Source organism: Bos grunniens, chromosome 15 (genome assembly GCF_055505025.1).
Source record: "Bos grunniens cultivar Pamir isolate PY7600 chromosome 15, Bosgru_T2T1.0, whole genome shotgun sequence".
Lineage (NCBI taxonomy): Eukaryota > Metazoa > Chordata > Mammalia > Artiodactyla > Bovidae > Bos > Bos grunniens.
Window position 1 is genome coordinate 45,244,377 of NC_141179.1, and position 21,215 is coordinate 45,265,591.

At 38.2% G+C, this 21,215-nt stretch overlaps 1 protein-coding gene across 1 annotated transcript; it reads right to left on the reverse strand.

The window, feature by feature from the left end:
- Positions 1-10,065: 10,065 nt before the first annotated feature.
- LOC147357802 (olfactory receptor 5M5-like) lies at positions 10,066-11,012 on the reverse strand. Its single transcript, XM_086338375.1, has one exon. The coding sequence runs from the start codon at positions 10,999-11,001 to the stop codon at positions 10,066-10,068; it is 936 nt and encodes a 311-aa protein (XP_086194501.1). The 5' UTR covers positions 11,002-11,012.
- Positions 11,013-21,215: the final 10,203 nt, after the last annotated feature.

Genomic DNA, 21,215 nt, shown 5'->3' on the forward strand with positions numbered 1-21,215 from the left:
AAATCACTGTTATGTTCAAGGCTCTGTGTTGGGTGTGTAAAGATCCAGCATCTTTTTGCTAAAGCACATCCCATTTTGGTCAGTGGCTTCCCAGGCAGACAAATCTGAAATCCCAGCATCATCTTTTACTCCGTCATCTCATTCTTCTCCTCTCTTCCCACTAGCCTTAGTCACTAACTATACATCTGGGTTGTGGTAGCATCCTTTTAACTTGAGTTCCTGCCTCTAGGCTTGGCACCTGGGGTTAAGAAGGTAATTTAGAGTTAAATATATAAGGCAGACAAATTTTGGTAAACATAAAGGCTATGGATATCCAGAATAGGATTGATTTCTTATTTTTTGTTTATTTCAGAATAAAGAAATCAGTTAAAAGCATCTGCAATTTTATCACCTAGAAATAAACATTATCACCTACTATCAATAATCTGTGTCTGTATTTATATATTTCACATATACCATTAAAAAAATAAAATGATGTCATATGGGTAATTTGCTTTATGCATATATCATGAGCATTTTCATGAAAATAAGTATATCTACATTATATATAATGCACATAATAATACATATTTTAATCAATGCATTATTATGTATATTATACATATTAGTATGTCACTATTCCTTAATTTACTTAATCAATCCTTCATTGATGTATTTTTATAATGCTACAGATTTCTTACTGTTACAAACATTATTATAGTCAATTGTAAAATGCATACATATTTTGTGCATTTCTTGAAGCATTTCCATCAAAATGAATCAAAAAGATTTAACTTTAAGGCTTTTGCTGAATATCATCAAATTGCTCTACGGATATTTTATACCAATTTAAACTCCCAAACTTGTCAGACTTTATTTTTTTAGGCTCCAAAATCACTGCAGATGGTGACTGCAGCCATGAAATTAAAAGATGCTTACTCTTTGGAAGGAAAGTTATGACCAACCTAGATATCATATTGAAAAGCAGAGACATTATTTTGCCAACAAAGGTCCGTCTTGTCAAGGCTATGGTTTTTCCTGTGGTCATGTATGGATGTGAGAGTTGGACTGTGAAGAAAGCTGAGTGCAAAAGAATTGATGCTTTTGAACTGTGGTGTTGGAAAAGACTCTTGAGAGTCCCTTGGCCTGCAAGGAGATCCAACCAGTCCATTCTATAGGAGATCTGCCCTGGGATTTCTTTGGAAGGAATGATGCTAAAGCTGAAATTCCAATACTTTGGCACCTGATGCGAAGAGTTGACTCATTGGAAAAGACTCTGATGCTGGGAGGGACTGGGGGCAGGAGGAAGAGGGGACGACAGAGAATGAGATGGCCGGATGGCATCACCGACTCGATGGACGTGAGTCTGGGTGAACTCCGGGAGTTGGTGATGGACAGGGAGGCCTGGCGTGCTGTGATTCATGAGGTCGCAAAGAGTCGGACACGACTGAGCAGCTGAACTGAACTGAAACTCCCAAAAGCAGCCTGTAAGTATGCCTCTTCTCCTACACTATCACCTGGTCATTATTATTCTTGAATATCTTTCTCAATCTGATAGATGAAAAATGATCTCTTTATTGTATTAATTTGTGTTTCCTTGTTACTAATGAAATTGAACATCTTTCATGGGTAGTCTATTTACATTTTTTATTTTGTATATTGTCTTTCATATTTTATGTGCACTCATTGATTTATATTATTTGTCTATATTAATTTTGTCATATATACATTGGGAATATTTTCTCATTTGATGTTTGTGTTTACTGATTATTGCAAAAGAAATTTAAAATTTTTATTTAACTGAAACTGTCACACTTTTTATTCACATTTTCTGACCTTAGTTTTTTCCTTAGAAAAGCTTTTCCTATTCCCAGCCCAGCAAATATTTATGTATATTTTGTTTAAATATTTTTGTTTCCGTTTATTACATTAAAATCAGGTTAATTTGAATTTACTTTGATACAAGATATATGACATAAAAGTGTGTTCATGATTTGCATTTGCACTAATCTATTGATAAGTCTATCGTTTCCCTACTGGTCTGAAATGCTGATATTATCATACACCATACTCATACATGTGTGAAGCTACTGAGGGCCTTTCAGGTTGGGAGATTCGAAGCAAAGACACAGGGAGGTCCAGGTGCAACGTAATGAGAAGGATGGTAATAGGAATGGAAAGTAAGGGGATTAATACAAGCAATCTTGCATCAATGCACAGATAAATAATGGATAAATCTTGTCTCTTTTTTGAAACGTGACAATAATAAGGAGAGGTCAAAGTAATTATAGCTTTTTTGAACTCAGGTGACTGAGGGAAAGTCTCCTGTATAAAACTGTGAAAAGCAGAAGTCGGCTCTGAAGTAGATGTTCAATTTGATGATTCAGATTTTGTGTTTGTGGTCCCAGCAGAGCATCTCTATGAATGTGATGATGGTGATGATGTATGTGTTTGTGTGTGTCTGTGTGTGTGTGTAGGAGAGAGCAAGAGACAGACAGAGACAGAGAGCAAGAATGAGAGAATAGAATAAGCCCAGAATTGGTTAACTTTTATTTAGCATCTACTGTATCTAGTGTTGTAACAGGCAACACTGCATTTTCCTGGGTAGTTCATAAGCACTTTGAAGATTTTATTCTCTTCCTTAAAGAAGTAAAGCAATAGCTGCATGTCCATGGAGTCTGAGAAATGACTCATCAACTTCTCCCTAGTTCTCTCCCCTGGCCTCTTTTCTCTCCTCCTGCCCAATCTTAGATGTTCACATCCCAGGACCCTGATCATCCTTCTCAGAATGAGAGAGGAGGTGGAATTCCATCCTAGCAGCAGCACAGCAGGAAGGTAGAGAGCCCTGGAGGGGGAAGAAGGTAGGAGAAAAGGCTTCCTGGGGACTTAACTCTTGACTATTTTCCTCTATGCTATTTCCTCTGACTTCTTCCAGGCTTACTGCTAGTCCAAGCAGTGGCCAAGAAGAAGGAGCAGGAGAGAGTAAGTGATGTGCCCCTTCCACCCCACAATGGCCCCACCACCCACCCTGGCCTCCATTCCCCCGCTCACCCCTGAGTGCTCTTTCATAGACTGAGGTGAAGCCAGCAAAAGCTCAGAGAAGTCAGTCCTGAGGACGAGAATGCCTTCCACTGCTGTAGCTGTAAAAAGTAGAGGAATTCCATGTGGCCCACTTTGGAACATCAGACCTTTGTTCTATGGGAACCTGTGTGCTGTAGTGGTTCAGGGTCAAAGTAGTATCAGTGGACACTTCTTATGAATTAAGACTTTTATTGTCTGAGCTGAGCAGATCACGTGCAACTGTGTTTCCAGGAGACAGTGTGGCCATGGTCCAAATCACTGACTTGCAAACGGACATTGGTACTGGAGGGCCTGGAAATTGGAAATGGACTGTAGGTACTAAGTTTTCCAGTCAGGCAGATGAAATGAAGAAAATCCTTTATTGGAGATATTTGTAAACTTCTATATTTTGTAAAATGACTTTCAGACAGTGATTTTCCAAATATTTGCTTTAAAATCAAAGATTTTGAAAGTTGAACAGTCAGATGGAGTAGTCTGACTGTAGGTTATTAGAAATAAGAACTTTGTACTTTTAAATGTTTAAAATGCCCTTCAGTGCACCCTACGCTATTTATCGTATAGTTACCCTGTGAGATATTGTTTTCCTCATATTCTCGATGAAGAACCTAAGGCTCAGATGGATCAAACCCCTTGACTGTTATCATGGTTCTGACAGACCTAGGACTCAAGTTCAGCCTTGAGTTCATCGTCTCCTCCTTGCTACATCACCAGCACTGCTAAAAAGCAGTGTTTTAAAGCCCTGTTTTTGAGGTTGTGTTTTTTGGGGGGATGGGGGGTTGGGGAGTAAGCAAAATCTTTACTTCCAAGACCATACATTTTTTTTCCAGGCCCAGCATGATTTATTTTGTTTGTTGGCATGAAAGCATATGTTATATAGTTCCCAAATGTGGATTTATAGATGTTATCAGAAGTCAGTTACAGGTTTAGTGAAGTGATCACACATACACAGCATTCTTTTGATGTAACAATTTAGTGTACAGGGAAATGTAAATAGGCCAGGAGATAAAAGCTTAATGGTGTTTTAACACCCGATTCATTAAAACAGAGCAAAGAAATGCACTTTTAGATTAAAACATAGATTAACTGGTAAAGTTGTTTCTTCTGCTTGTGGACAATACAGGACCCATCTGTGATTTGTGATAAATATAAGAAGGAAAGATAGCCCAAGATTTGTGAAAGAGATTTGAACATTTCTTTGTAAAAATGATCCCCCAATATAAACAACATTAATGAACATTTCCTTTCCCTTTGCTGCTCCCTTATAATGAACATCAATTTAAACTGTGTGTCTGAAAGGTTTCTATGGAAAAGTACTTGCTAGTTTTGATAAGGCCCATGATGGATAAGGAAGCATGCTATTCATAATATAAGCTTTCACATGAAATGGGTTGATAGGGATGTGCCTATTCAGTTGCTCAGTCATGTCTGACTCTCTGTGACCCCATGGACAGGCTCTTCTGTCCATGGAATTTTTAAGGCAAGAATAGTGGAGTGGGTTGCCATTTCCTCCTCCAGGGGATCTTCCCTACCCAGGGATAAAATCTGTGTCACCTTCATTGACAGGTGGCTTCTTTACCACTGAGCCACCTGGCAAGCCCACTTGCTAGGGATCAGTTTAGTCACTCAGTCATGTCCATCTCTTTGCGACCCCACGGACTGCAGCACGCCAGGCTTCCCTGTCCATCACCAACTCCCAGAGCTTACTCAAACCCATGTCCATCGAGTCAGTGATGCCATTCAGCCATCTCATCCTCTGTCGTCCCCTTCTCCTCCTGCCTGCACAGGATGTGGTGGTCTAGTCACTAAGTCGTGTCCAACTCTTGCGACCCCATGGACTGTAGCCTGCCAGGCTCCTCTGTCCATGGGGTTGTCCAGGCAAGAATACTGGAGTGGGTTGCCATTTTCTTCTCAGGTAGATCTTCCCGACCCAGGGATCAAACCTGGATCTCCTGCATTGCAAGCAGAATCTTTACCTGCTGAACTACTAGGGAAGCCCTAGGATAAGGGATAGCAGGAGATAACCTGCTAGGGATAAGGAGAGTTAAAAATCGTTCTTTCTAAGAGGAAAGGCAGTGAAAATGGAATAAAAACCTTCTGTGGGAAACCAGAGATGGACCTGGGAGTTCTCCCTATTTCTGCCCAAGTATGAGAAACCTTGTATGCAGTCATGTAATATCCTTCCTGACGGTGAGCCAGAGGTGGGCTGGAGAGTGCTTGTACTTACCTGGCTCTCTGCTCTATTCTTCTGCTTCTAATAGGTCCTATGTGATCAGCAGAAAGGGCTACCTATAATGAGGGGTGGAAGCCGCAAGGTGGGTGGTAGGTGTCCATGTGCCAGAGTGGTAAACACACCCAAGCAAAGAAACTGAGCTTGAAGGGATAAAATACATTCTTTCAGACCACAAAATAAAGTCTTCTGTTGGGATTGTCAGGCTGTTGCAATAACACTAAAGTAATGATTTGATTTTGTGAAATTAAGATGATCTTTCCCTCTCTCCAGTTCGCCCTATCTCACCAGAGATGAAAGTCTTAGTTATTTGTTATGTGTTTGTATTTTTACAGAATCGGCTAAATCTGTCTCCTTCCCAGGAGCCTAAACTCCCCAAGTTCTAACATCGGTGGCTCCCTGTCTCTCTGGTGGATGTACCACTTAACTGCAGGTGAGAGCTGCTCGTCATCACTGAATTAACATTTTCCAGTTCCACTTTGCTCTCCAAAGAATGCTAGAATTATACATCCAGAGCAGAGTTGAAAGTCTGGTGGTACACCTTTGAGATTTAAAAATTCTTGTTTCTGGAATACTTGTGTATGTCAAATAACATGAAAGAAAATGAATAGAATTTTCACTCAAGTTTCCTTTCTCATGATCAACATAATAGTATCCTTTGGGTATGTTTCTAAGCATGGCAAATCAATCAAGTATTGTATACCTGTGGTGGATTCATTTTGATATTTGGCAAAACTAACACAATTATGTAAAGTTTAAAAATAAAATAAAATTTAAAAAAATGAAAAGAAAGAAGAAATTTAAATTTAAAAAGAAAGAAGAAATTTAAGTTTGTTAAAAAGTTCAGCATTTTATGTGCAAATAAATATAGATTTATTTACATATGCATATGTCATATATTTTAGCTACAATTAGATGTGTTAATGGAAATTGTATTGTAGTGAATGCTGGCAGATAGCATTCATTTTCAGGATTACCATAAGGAAAATGGATTAATATTTTATTTGTATGTGAGAAAAGTTTTATTTTCACTTTTAGTGAAATGTTGGACCTTTAAAACCTAACATCGATAAAATTTTCATTATTTTGGCAATACTTTTTCAGAAGGAATTTGTTTATTTATTTATTTATTTATTTTGAAATTTGTTTATTTTGGTCAAAAAATTAGTGTAATTGTTGTGAGTATTGATTGAAGCAGCCTCACTTTATAAGTGAATGAAGATGCATAATCATGCTGGTTTCTTCTACGGATTAAATATCATCATCTTAATACTAAACACCTGTATTTTGTTATTGTTGTTCAGTCCCTATGTTGTGTCCGACTCTTTGCGACTCCATGAATGGCAGCACGCCAAGCCTCTCTATCCTTCACTATCTCCCTGAGATGGCTCAAACTCATGTCCATTGAGTCAGTGATGCCATCCAACCATCTCAACACCTGTATGATATGCTATAGATTTTATAAATGTAAGAAATTTACTGGAGAATTTTCTTACTATAAGGCCCAAATCAGGGACACAAATTTATAAGACTAAAGAGTCTCAGTGGGAAAGGAAATAGAAAATATTAGCGCAAAATTTAGGTAATTCAGACAGTTCCTCTCTCTCTGTTTTCTAGGTTTTTGGGGAATTTAGGAAAATATGAACTTATATCCCTCATAATCTGTGAATACAATATTCTCAATTTTCTGCTTTGCTTTATAGGAAATCAAAGAAGCACACTGAACAAAGCACACAAACTCACCTGCTGTGAAAGCACTATGGAAAGGTCCTATGACATTTCTTCAGTTTTCTCTAAAAAGAACTGAAGAACTGATGAAATGTACTCTTAGGTCAAACAGTCCTTCAAGAACATGATTGTCATTTGTTGCTGAGAGGTATGTATAAAACATGTGGTGTCTATTTACTATTTGTTTCCTCTTTCTAAACTAAACTGATGTGAAATAGTTTGAAAAAAAAATTTAAGAAATGAGTGTGACTTCTTGTTGAAAACATAATTTATCATCTGAGTGCTGATGCCTGCTCATTTTCTTTATCTTGAGATAATGATTGTCCCTTGCCTGTCATGGTCCATCAATAACTCCAGCTACTACCATCTTCCCAATATACCAGCTTCCCACATGCATCTCTTCCACTGGTTAGGCTGAGTAGTTGCCTTCGTGTTTTCTTGTCTTAAAGATGTTAGCCTTGTTGGGGAGAAGATTAAAAAACATTCTTCCTCTGATTGTGGTGATCATTTGGTGGTATACACAAAGATCAAATTTTTATGTTATATACCAGAAACCAATATAGTATTATATACCAACTTTACCTCAGTTAAAAACAACCAAAAAAGCAAAGATCTTATGACCTTAGTAGCTTCCTTCTCTCTATTACTTCCCAACCACAGGGCCATTACTGGGCACCATGTCCACCCATCCATTGGAATTAGGACTAAATATGGAAGCTTGGCAGTCGGTTATGGTGTGTTTGGTCCGTGCCAAGAACTGTGGTAGGTTCTAGAGTGCACTGTGAAGAGTTAACCTGGTAAGTTTCAATGAAATCAATGTCTAAGCATCTGTGTTGTGTTATCCTTCAGCACTATCTTGTCCACCTTGCTAGCTCCTTTCTTGTACACAAACTGTGTAAGCTCTCCTACCCTCTGGGCTTACTTCATACCTATCCTCACTCTGTTCCTTTACCCTGGTAACATCTTTCTTTTTAACCACAGCCAACAACCCATATGTTTAGGAATGTGGCTTGAAGGCAACTCTCCAGAAAGCCTTTTTGAGCTGAGTGAGAAGAGTTACACCTATTGAACTATTTTTATTTTCCTAAATTACCAGATCACAAGCAACAATTCAACAAAGATCCCTTAATATTATCTGTAATCTGGGGGCAATGGGCATCCCTTGGATCCTTGACTAATTTTAAACTTATTTATAATTGATTGGTGATAAATATTCTGAGCTATTTTTAAAAAGACAAAAATAATTGCATTTGCAAAGGGTTTGGGGGATAATCTAATGGTTTATGGCAGATTTATATGTCTTAAGAATTATTTTGGAAGAAGTATTAGAACTGGGGCTTGAGAAAACTATAGAGTGCTCATATTTTTGCCTAAAAAAAAAATTAAAAGTGATTTTTCTTCACCTGTCCCCACTGATAGCAAGAACTTATGTAGATTTATGTCTCAGAAAGTTGGATTATCATATCTGTGAAAATAGCAATAAAGAATATGAAAATGTTGAAAAACTAAAGTATTTCTCTAGATCATTTAAATAATTTAAGAAACATGCACATTTGGACCTGGTCAGAATGTGGGAAGCTCTCCTCTTTTCCTCCTTAATTTTCTTTCCTTTTAGACTCTCCTCCCAAAACCATGCCTCCTATACATCACTGCAACTGCATTTTCCAGAAACTGGAAAAATTAAACCCTGGCTATCAAATAAATGACCACTTTTAACATCTCTGAAAGTACACTAAACCTTCTCTATCTCTTCTATTTAAACTTTCTATTCTACACAAACATTTAAATAAGTCCCACATTGAACTGATTCATAGTTTTTCTGTTCTCCCTTCCCCCTTATTATTGCTAATAGTAATACTATTTTTTCTACTGTTCATTTTAAGCACGCAGTATTTCAATTACACTTAGACTAAATATTCTTTTATGTGATCAGGACTTGAAACCTGACCACCATACATAGAAATGTTATGAAGAAATATATTTTAAGATTTACAAGTGACTTGCTACCATATAGCCTGTTTTAAGTGGGAAAATGTTCCTAACAACATAGATTTTCATGTGTGAGTTTTATACCCAGTTTTATAATTTCAATTAAAATTTGTTAATTTGTTAAGTTTTACTCTGACTGTTACTTTTTGGGACCTTTTTGAATTTCCCATCAGTTTAGTTCAGTTCAGTTGCTCAGTCGTGTCTGACTCTGCGATTCCGTGGACTGCAGCAGGCCAGGCTTTCCTGTTCATCACCAACTCCCAGAGCTTACTCAAAGTCATGTCCATTGAGTCAGTGATGCCATCCAACCATCTCATCCTCTGTTGTCTCCTTCACCTCCCACCTTCAATCTTTCTTAGCATCAGGTCTTTTTAAATGAGTCAGTTCTTCACATCAGGTGGCCAGAGTATTAGAGTTTCAGCTTCAGCATCAGTCCTTCCAATAAATATTCAGGACTGATTTCCTTTAGGATTGACTGGTTGGATCTCCTTGCAGTCCAATGGACTCTCAAGAGTCTTCTCCAACACCACAGTTCAAAAGCATCAATTCTTTGGTGCTCAGCTTTCTTTATAGTCCAACTCTCACATCCATACATGACTACTGGAAAAACCATAGCTTTGACTAGATGGACTTTGTTGGCAAAGTAATGTCTCTGCTTTTTAATATGCTGTCTAGGTTGGTCATAGCTTTTCTTCCAAGGAACAAGCATCTTTTAATTTCATGGCTGCAGTCACCATCTGCCGTGATTTTGGAGCTCAAAAAATGAATTTCCCATATTACCACCTAATTGACAGTTTCTATATTACTAATATCATTTTCAACATATGAAGTTATTAACAGTCTAGCTTGTAAATCAATTCTGATTAGTCTATGATAATTACTTGGATTAAATATTACTGTCTGAAGCAAGTGGCCTAGTACTTTTCATCTTTAAAGAATCCAAATTATATTGATTGTTTATTCTGGTTGGATGGTGGATAATAGGCTTGTGAAATTTCAAACAGATTGGTTATACCATGTCAGTACATCATGATTTCCCAAAGCTACCCACTGAAAACTCACTATGACTCCTTGCCCTCCAGCATCTTCTTCAGGGTGTTCTTTACTTCTGTGTTCCTCAAGCTATAGATCAGGGGATTGAGCATGGGAATTATAAGACTATAAAACACAGAGACCATTTTGTTGTACTTCCATGAATTCCCTGCTTTAGGTTGCCTTAGGTACATGAAAAATAGTGTGCCATAGAAAATGATGACCACAGTGAGGTGGGAGGCACAGGTAGAAAATGCTTTGCACTTGCCTTCAGAAGACTGGATTTTTATGATGGAAAAGAGGATGCAAATGTAGGAGATGAGGACAGTCAGGAGGGATCCAGTGAGATTCACTGCAGAGAAGATCAAGAGCTGCTTTTCTTTGCTGTGGGTGTCAGAGCAGGAGAGGGCAAGGAGAGGGGGGTCAGCACAATAGAAATGGTGGATGATGTTGGAGTCACAGAAAGACAACTGGAAAGTCAGAACTGTCTGTATCACAGAGTTTAGGAAACCATAGGTATAGACCCCGATCGCCAACTCCTTGCAGACCCTCTGAGTCATAATGGCTGTGTAAATCAAGGGATTGCAGATGGCCATGTAGCGGTCATAGGCCATTGTAGCCAAGAGGAAGCATTCGGTGGTGGCAAAAGCACTGGAGAAGTAGAGCTGGGCAAAACAGCCTGAAAAGGAGATGGTTTTTTTCTTTATCAATAAATTTTGCAGCATCTTGGGGCCAACGGAAGAGGAGTAACAAAGATCAATGAAAGCCAGGTGGCTGAGGAAATAGTACATGGGGGTGTGGAGCCTGGAATCCATCCTGATGAGCAGGATCATGCCAAGGTTTCCCACCATGGTGATGAGATAAATGACCAGGAACACCACAAAGAGAGGAAGCTGAAGCTCAGGACAGTCTGTGAATCCCATGAGGACAAATTCTGTCACTGTGGTATGGTTGCCTCTTGCCATCTTGTTCTTTCTCTTGCTGAAAAAAAGAAAATATGGCTTCAAAATGATTAGATATTTACAAACAAAAGCTTCTTACCTCTTTGTTCCAGTACAAGATGACCAAAATTTGGGTTCACAATCCCAGTGATTAAGAGCCATCATTTAGCTTTATTCTGCTAAAACAGACGCAGAAATGTCTGAACTCATTCATTTTCTCTTTTGATGGAGATTTACAAATTGACCTGTAAGTGGCACCAAGTTACACTCCCAACAATTTTGTACAAGAATATTGGTTTTCCCACAAACCTGATGCTATGAAATTTTAAACCTTGGCCGCTGTGATGGTAAATATTGGTAACTTGTGTCTCTTGATTTTTATCTTTTCTAGCATCTTTCAACCAATTATTTGCATGTATTTTTTTCTATGCTTGGTAAGTTCAATTCCTTTGCTAACTTTTTATTAAGTTGTTAGCATTCTAAGCATTTTATTTACAGGTCTCTTTCTTTATTAAGGAGATCAGCCATTTGATATATGTATTACAAGTTCTTTTTTGGCTTGTCCCAGTCCTTCATTATTGGTATGGTAATTTTTCTTTGTGCTGTGTATAGTAAATCTTAAGTGGCTTGATGTCAAATTTATCTTTTGCTTTTAAATTCTGGTCTCTGTGATAGGATTGGCTAAGCCTTCCTAAATTTAAAATTATTAAAATAATAATCTCATTCTATTCTAGAGCTTTATTAGATTTCCTTTTTATATTACAGTGTTTGAATTTCTGGAGTTTAATTTTGATATAAGGAATTAGGTAATCAACTCTTTTTATTTCTCTGAAAAGCTAGCTGGGTGTTCTGATGCCATTTTTTTTGGTGAGAAATCATTTGCCAACTGATTCTGTTGATTTAAAACTTTAGCCTTTTCACAAAGTAAAGCATTCATAAGTACTTGGGTTAATTTTTGCTTCTTTTTATTTGTAGTCTTTTCTAGATCCAGGACTAAACCCTTAAACACAATATTTAAAATCTTGATTTTAATACCTGGTAGCAAATTTTCTGGCTATTCTCACATGTATTTTGTGTGTGTGTGTGTGTATGAGGAACTTTGCCGTTATTTTATCAAGTCCCCCTCAAATTAAAAAAAAAATTATTTGTACTTAGAATGCTATTGCATTGAATGAGTATGTTGACTTGGAGGGAATTGCTGTCTTTACAACTGAAATCTTCTTTTCTATAATTAAGTTGTGTATTTTATTTATTTAGGACTTTCCTAAATGGAATTTTAAAGTTTTCTTTACACCTTACAGATAAACATCCTGCATATTTCTTTAAAATCTATTCACATGTATTTTATCCTTTTGTAGCTATTGTAAGTGAAATCTTATTTTTTTTAACTTTGTGGTTTATATAACTATTATTTATATATAGGAAAGCTATTGATTTCTGTAAATTAATTTTATAACTGTCTTTCTTAGTATTGTTCCTCATCATTTAAAAATAGTTTTTTAGTCAATTCTCTTGTTTTCTTTACCAATACAAACTCACATAATATGAAAAAGATATGAAATTCCTCCCTCATTTCTGTGTACTATCTCATTCTTCTCTCTCTTGTATTGGCTAGTACTTCCAGAACAATGTAAAAAAAAAAGTAGTGATAGTAGTGGCAGTTTTTACCTTTAAACTTTTTAAAGAATGCTTCAGGAATACATAGACAGAGATGACATCCAGTATAACATAACTGGTGTTTGAGAAAGACAAGGCATTAAAGAACTACAGATAACTAGTGTGGTTAATAGGCTTTCTAGGAGTAGGCCCACCTTTGACACTGGCAGGACCCAAGGCAAGAAAACCAAATGGAGGCCCACGTATCATGTGCTTAAATATTAAAAGTCAGAAAATAAAGTCAACAAATTAATAAAATACACCTTATCTTTCACTCTTAACAAATACACTTTTATAATAACCTGGAAGGCAGAATTCTTGGGATGCTTGCCTCTCTAAGCTGGAATGAGGTGGCACAAGGAAAACCTGTGTCCAGCCACACATGTGGCTGTGCAAGCCTAGACACGCCAGCCTGCATGAACACCTGTGTTCACACCCTGCAAACAGCCATCCCTTGGCTCCCCTTGAGGACCACGCATGTGAGCATCTGTAGTGAGGTTCACCCTTACTAGGTGATCTGGGAAAGAAACTCCTATGGATTCTGGGAGTAAGCTAGAGGCTGTTTGGGCCAGGAATTTGAAGGTCTTGTTACTTGGATGGTCTTGAAGGAGTGGATAGGATGGACTCTGGGTGGACACATCCCTGTGGCCTTGTCCAGTGGGATATGGTGGAGTAGGAAGAGGCGTAGAGTTGCCCTAAAGAATGGAGCCAAGGCAGGGTCCCTTTTATTTGAATCTAAGGTCTGTGATTGAATGATGAGAAAAATGGCCAGCAACCGGTGCTTGACTGAAATTCTTTTTAAGTCTGAAAGACCAGGATAATAATAACCTAAGAACTGATCATTTAATTTTACCTTGTCTCTTTCCAAGAAGATATAATACAACTTAAATACATACACATCAAAATTAATATCATAGAATTCAAAAGTTGAAACATAATTGAGGGAAAAGGAGAAGCAAAATTTCTCTCTGTATTTACATAACAATGTTACTGAGGGTTGGTACTTTTAACAGAAATAGAATGAGCTAGGAGTGGAGTTGGAGGGAAGGATGTTGAATTCAGTTTGAGGGGATGGGGGCATCTATCGCACTGTCAGAGCTCATGATACTGATTTGGGAGTCATAAGTGGACAGAGGATGCTAAAAGCTGTAGGGACCAATGAGATCATTCGGGGAAAGAGAAAGAAGTAACAGCAAGGGTTCAAGGACACACCTTTGGAAAGTATATCTTTAAGGGTTAGGAGAGGAGCAGCAATCTTAGGTGTCTTAAGATCTTCAGATCTTATGTCAGAAAATGTCAGAAAATGGTATGGAATCTTTTAAATATGGTAATTTCTGACACACCTGGCTTATGGCAGAGGTAATCTGTTTTGTTGTGGTTTTCTCTCTCTCAATAACAGTCTTAAAACAAACAAAAACCCCTGAGATCTTTAGGCACTGCATATAAACAATCTTAGTAAAATTGTTGTTATTCTGGATTCTGTGCCATCTAAAGGCAGGAAAACATTCTTTTGAATTCATTTCTAGAATTGGTTAAGTCCTCCCACCTCATTTCAATTACTGTGATGGTTCTCACTTCAAACTGAATAATGGAAGGGTTAAATAACCCTGGAGGAGACCAAAAAGCCAGTGGGCAGACTCCAGGTTTATTCAACAGCTCTTGTGTGATAGAAGGTTTAGATAACATGTTAGCTGTTATAGAAATGATTGCATATTTGCCTCTGAAGATTCAAAGACATGGTTAGTGCATTCTATTCTAATTTCTAGATTTTTAAAGTTTTCTTTTCCATTAGCTCAATATTGAATCATTATTTATCCTATGGAGATGCTTGTCTGCATTCCAAAAAATTTCTAATTGGATAGTCTTTCTTAACAGTTTTCAAACCAGTACACTCTCTGATTTTCTTCAAGGGCAATTAAGATTGAGGCTTATAGATAACATTAATGCTTAGTCTATTACTTCTTAGAATATAGAGCTACACCTGATGATAAATTCCAGAAACAAGTATCTAATAATAAATGTTTGACTTGTCATTTTCCACCAAAGAGAAAGTTTATGATCACTTTAAAAAATAAAATACTGAGTATTGTGGTTTGATTACTCTCAAACTGGCTAATAGTAACTGATGATTATTTGAATATTTGTAATGTGCTGAGACTGATTTATTTACATGTATTATTCTGTTTAATCAGTAATTGTCATTTCTTCTGTTTTCTTCATGAGGAAATTGATACACAGAAATGTTCATCAGTTTTTCCAAACTTATAAAGTAGATGAGCCAGAATTTGAAACCAGTTAGACTGGTTCAAATTAGGCTGGAATCAAGATGGCTGGGAGAAATATCAATAACATCAGATATGCAGATGACACCACACTTACGGCAGAAAGCGAAGAAGAACTAAAGAGCCTCTTGATGAAAGTGAAAGAGGAGAGTGAAAAAGTTGGCTTAAAGCTCAACATTCAGAAAACTCAGATCATGGCATCTGGTCCCATCACTTCATGGCAAATAGATGGGGAAGGAAGAACTGATGCTTTTGAACTGTGGTGTTGGAGAAGACTCTTGAGAGTCCCTTGGACAGCAAGGAGATCCAACCAGTCAATCCTAAAAGAAATCGGTTCTGAATATTTATCGGAAAGACTGATGCTAAAGCTGAAACTCCAATACTCTGGCCACCTGATGTGAAGAATTGACTCATTTGAAAAGACCCTGATGCTGGGAAAGATTGAAGATGGGAGGAGAGGGGGACAACAGAGGATGAGATGGTTGGATGGCATCACTGACTGGATGGACATGAGTTTGAGTAAGATCCGGGAGTTGGTGATGGATAGGGAAGCCTGGTGTGCTGCAGTCCATGGGGTCACAAAGAGTCAGACACTACTGAGCGACTGAACTGAACTGAGGCTGATTCCAGAGCCCTCAGCCTAAACTACACTGCCTCCCCACTTATGATTCCTCAATATTTATATGTTTTTTAATCTTGTTTTTCTTCTTATTATTTTTTTAAATTTAGACTCCTATGAGAAAATTTTAGGTATGGTATGATGAGTTCAGTAATACTTCTTCTTAGTTTGCTCAGACACTTTTAACATTAATTGTTGTGTTTAACTGATACATTGAAATTTAATGATTCAGAGCATTGTGCTTTTCCTTTCTTTGTTTGAACAATTAAAACAATTAAGAAATATTCTTAACCCCTGGGAAGAGGGGGCACATGAACTACTTTGAGAATCTGATGAAAGCTAAGTATCTCTTCCTAGGAAAGTTTCACTCACATAAAATTTTGCAGGCGATTTCATAGCCTTCATGAGTTTCTCAGGTCCCTGCTAAGGTTTCCTCATAGATTAATACACCAATAAAACCTCCAGCTTTTCCCAGCCAGAGTCAACCAGCCCTTCCCCATTTGCTTCTCTAACAGAAGCAAAACACCCCTGTCCAAAGCCCCATCCTGTCCAGTCCCAGAACTGACACTCTTATCTTGGCTACCTTATAGTTTGTATTACAACAGCCTTGGGAGTGAAGACTACTTACAGGTACCTCTCAGACAATCAGTCGGGATTCCTAATGCCCTGGAAAGGTCCACTTAGAGCATTTCCAATCGGAGGAATGAGCTTCTTCATGTCTGACTGGAAGGCTTGGTTTCTGTGTTCCACATCCACAAACTGTGAGTATTTATAAAGTTAAAGTGTAACGAGTATGTTATCGCCTGTTATTTCACCACTTCCTGGGTACCAAGGGAATTGTTTATACAGAGTTTCTGGGATATATTTTACATTTGATTTAAACTACCTTTGGGAATTAAAATCCTGAGTCATCCTGGTAACTAAAGATGACTCAGGCTATGATGCTTTGGTGTACGTTCTCAAGATGACTTCCAAGTCCAGAACTTTTTGTGTGATACTTGGAGATAACCTTCCTGCTCTTGGAAGGACATCTTCAATGGATGGATGGCTTTGAAGCTGTGGCTGGGGTGGGAGCCTAGTGAGGGTTTTATAGGGGACTAAGTAAGGTTATGCAAAGATAGTGTGACTAGGAATCACATATAGGACATTTTCTTTGCTAGCAAAGAAAAGATGGTTTTAGCTAGCATATTTATTTTTCCCCTTTTGTAGTGAAGAGAAAAGCAGTTTTCATTTTTCTTGTTACATATTTTGTGTTGAATCAAATTAAGGAATGAAATCATATTCAAAACCAATGAAAGTGAAGTGAAATTGTCAGTTGCTCAGTCATGTCTGACTCTTTGCAGCCCATGGACTGTAGCCCGCCAGCTCTGCTATCCATGGAATTCTCCAGCCAAGAACTGGAGTAAGTAGCCATTTCCATCTACAGAAGACATTCGTGACCCAGTGATCAAACCCAGGTCTCTTATGTTGCAGGCAGATTCTTTACCGTCTGAACCACCAGGGAAGCCCATTCAAAATCAGGTCAGTGACTAAATGTTTAATGGCCCCATAGGCTTCCTTCCCCTTTTTCCTCCCTTCCCCATTCTGCTCTGGAGCAAAATTGGGACAATAGCCAGGTCAGTGTTTTACTGTATCTGGTCTTTCCTCATGGCCACGAGGGAAAAAGACATTAGAACCTGATACTCTAGGTCATTAATTGCAGTGATTTAATACAGCCCTTGAAATACTGCTGCAAAGAACATTGCCCCCAACCTCAGTATTCGAAGCAAGGCAGGGCTAAGGTGAGAGCATTCTCCAATTAGAACCTATGTTTTCCATCCCTCAGCATTTTCCAAGTCCATTGACTCACCTCAAAGAGGAGGAAGCGGGTACAGAAGTGTGTTCATGTCAGACCCGGTGGCATGGTGCTAGTAGCCTCTCCTGGTCAGTTTTGTCCTGGCAGCAGGTAAATCTATAACTTTTCATTCTGGTTTAAAGGCGAGAATTTCTAGACTATCTACAGTATGTAAGTTTGATTTGCTAATTGAAGAAGTCCATGATCAAATGCCATATTTGATCACAACCAGCTTACCCTGACAATAAGCAATGGGACATCTATGCACATCTACCTTGAATAGTGACTTAGAGAGCTGGAGTAAGGGACAGAAGCAGAGGGTCAGCTAAACTACTGCCATTGATCACATTTCCTGTCTAGTCCCAGTTCAGATGATAATCAATGGAATTTTCTGAGAATTGATTTTCTGATGGAATTTTCTTTTCATAATTAGCCAATTGTAGGGATGGAATATCTGAGGGGAAAGTCAACCAGACCTCCTAAATTCTATCCTTGCATAAAGCAGATGACACTGTGCACGTCACCTGGTAGAATGCCTATCAGGGAAAAGATCAGGAGAGACTGATTCTGTAGGTCTTACAGAGCTGAGGAGAACTGACTGTGGTCCTTTTGAGTCAGAATTTACACTCTGCTGTATTGCTCAGCAAAACTGGGAAACAGAAGTTCTAAGTCTGGGAGCATCAGATGGTCACCAGTGAGGTTCTAAAGAAGAGAAGAGTCTCTTTAAGGATTCGCTGGGTCATGAGTTTAATTCCAGTTTTTAGGAAGGACTTGTGTTAAAGGAAAGGGCACATGTTTTTTCATGCTTTCAGCTTGGGACACACTTTGAGAAGGAGCCTTCTGTAGGTGTGAAAGAATCTTGGTGAGTTAACTTTTAAAGTGTCAGTGTCAAAACCACTGATACTTTGTTCAACCAGTCAGGAACCCATATGAACCTGATGATTCTTTTGCTGAACTGTGAGTTAGTGGGTGCTCCGAATTACCATGTCTGCCTAGAGGAGCTGATGTTCTGCTTGCATTTGGTTTGAGGTTTTATTACACATTTATATTTCCCTTGATGAAATGTTCCCATATTAATACAGTGTGGAATAAGTGAAGAAACTAAAAATGTCCACTTTTAATTTTCTCCCAGTATGACCAAAATTTAAACGGGCCTAGAAGAAAGGCTGGTGTTAGCATTTGAGTGAACAAATTCAACCTTCAGAAAAAAGAAAGGCATTTGCCCTCCTGTATTTACTATCTGTGCATTTGTGATCTATGACTTCCCATAAAATAGTTTATCTATCTAGATTGAGGAAAGTCTCTTCTTTTTATGACTGAGAAAAGAGATGCTCTGGGCTGTGATTACACTGGAGATATTGCAATTCAAATGTTTGATTGCTTTGTATTTGTCTGAGACTGAGACGAATGACTGATATGATATCAACATACTGATCCATGATTTGCTCAATAATGTACTATAACAAAAAATGATTTTCCAAGAACATGATTTAAGCAGAACTTGGAAATTACAATTTACTTGATATGTATTTTCCTTTAGATAGAAAAGCTCATGGATGAAAGTAACTCAAATGTTTTGGCACTTACTACAGATGATCAAAATTAACAAGGTGTATTTTGTGGTTTGAGAAATGAATACCTTTTGTATTTATCACTCATGGGCCCCACAGAGTGTAAGAGAGAAAAAAGGAATGGCATGAAGAAATTTTTAATTTGAGAAACCAGTAGATAAAGAACCAATAAGCTTATTGTCTCATATGGACTATTACTCTTGTGTTATGTAAAACATCTTGGTTTTCTGAATTTGATAATTATTTTTGTATTCAAACATGTTATCTCAGTGTCCAAGGCCAGGTGATACCAAGCAGATTGGACCCCAGTTCAGCTTAATTGTTAATAGCAAGTCCTGCTTTCCTTTGATGCACACACAGCAGTCTTTTCCTTTGGTGCTGTTTCTGGGAAATTCCTTTCCTTGGATTGCCTTGAGGTGTGTTAGGGAGGGTTCAGCATATGTATTGTTATTGTTGTTGTTCAGTAGCTCAGTCGTGTCCAACTCTTAGCAACCCCATGGACTGCAGCACACCAGGCTTCCCCGTCCACTATTTTCCAGAGTTTGCTCAAACTCATGTCCATTGAGTTGGTGATGCCATCCAACCATCTCATCCTCTGTCATCTCATTCTCCTCCTGCCTTTGATCTTTCCCAGCATCAGCGTCTCTTCCAATGAAGTGGCTCCTCACTTCAGGTGGCCAAAGTATTGGAGCTTCAGCTTCAGTATCAGTCCTTCCAGTGAAATCAGTCAGGGCTGATTTCATTTAGGATGGACTGGTTTGATCTCCTTGCTGTCCAAGGGACTCACAAGAGTTTTCTCTAGCACCTCAATTGGAAAACATGCCTATGGCCTTGGTTATCTGCTCCAAGTAGAGATAAGACTTGAACCAGTTTGTTTTGGAATATTAGAGAGAAAATTGGATAGGAATGAGAGGTAGAAGATGTAGCTTAAAAAAAAAAAAAAAACCTTCAGAGGGTAGAATCCTTGGGACTAAAACCTTAAATATCTGGGAGATGAAGACAATCCCAATAGTATCAGTGATATTTACATAAATATAATTTTAAAAATCAGTGGTAAAGAATTCACCTGTCATTGCAGGAGATGTGGATTCGATCCCTGGGTCAAGATGATCCCCTAGAAAAGGAAATGGCAACCCCTCCAGCATCCTTGCCTGGGAAATCCCATGGGCAAAGGAGCCTGGTGGGTTATAATCCATGGGGTCACGAAAGAGTTGGATACAACCTAGTGACTAAACAACAACAGCAAATTAAAAAAAAACAACAACTGTTCTCCTTTGAGCAAAATCTCTAACAGCTAACAGCTTGAGTCAGGGTTGTGTAAGAAAAGAAATGGATGATGGTCTAGTCAGCAAAGAGTAGCAGAGAGGCTACTATTGTGTATGTCCTTGAACTCAGGTAAGCCCAGGCCAGAAGATTATTCCGGACTTCTTTAGACACCATGATCACATAGCTCACAAGGCAATTGATGGACATGGATTGGCCATATGATACTCTGGTTAGGAGACAATGAACCCTGTTGAGTGGAACACGTAAGAAATGAATCTGTATAAAGGAATCCATCATGATAATAGTTATTCTCTGCAAGATGAGACTGTGCAGTGCCCTGAGAGAATGACAGCCTGTGCAAGGAATGTGCAAGGGGCATAGACTAAAATGTGCAAGGGGCAAGATAAATTCCAGTCTAATTGGAGTAATCAGGATTGTCTCCTGTTTCCAGGCAAGAATGATGTCATTCAATGCTAAGAAAAACACAAGAGGGACCTTTGATGTTCTTGATTTTCTAGAACTCAGAGAGGAGGTGCTTCAGTCTAGTGCACAGAATTTCTCCAGTTATTTTGTTTGTTTATGAATTTTTTTTTCATCTGGGGGGGAAAATAAGAAAATAGCAGAAATTGAGGAAAATAATGAGTAATCAGAGAGACTGAGATTAGATGTAAACAGATTGCTTTCAGCACATTTTTGGTGTTAGTTCTGCAAACACAGCTCTCACATTGTTAGTGTGTGCAATCAACATAATGCTATATTTCCTCCTTGTAATCTCACCACAAACATTATCAAGTCCTCTTTCTCTCACCCCCTCCCTTGAATTATGCTGTAGGCATACATTCTGATAATACCATACCTTACATTTGAGCCTAATTTTAGCAATTGATTTTTGAAGAATAAAAATGTCCTGATAAAAGGGTGGCTTATGAAAGTGTTCAGTGGAAGGAATTCTGGTATACATTATGGTTTGATATAATTAAGATATTAAAATATAACAGGCATGGGGTACT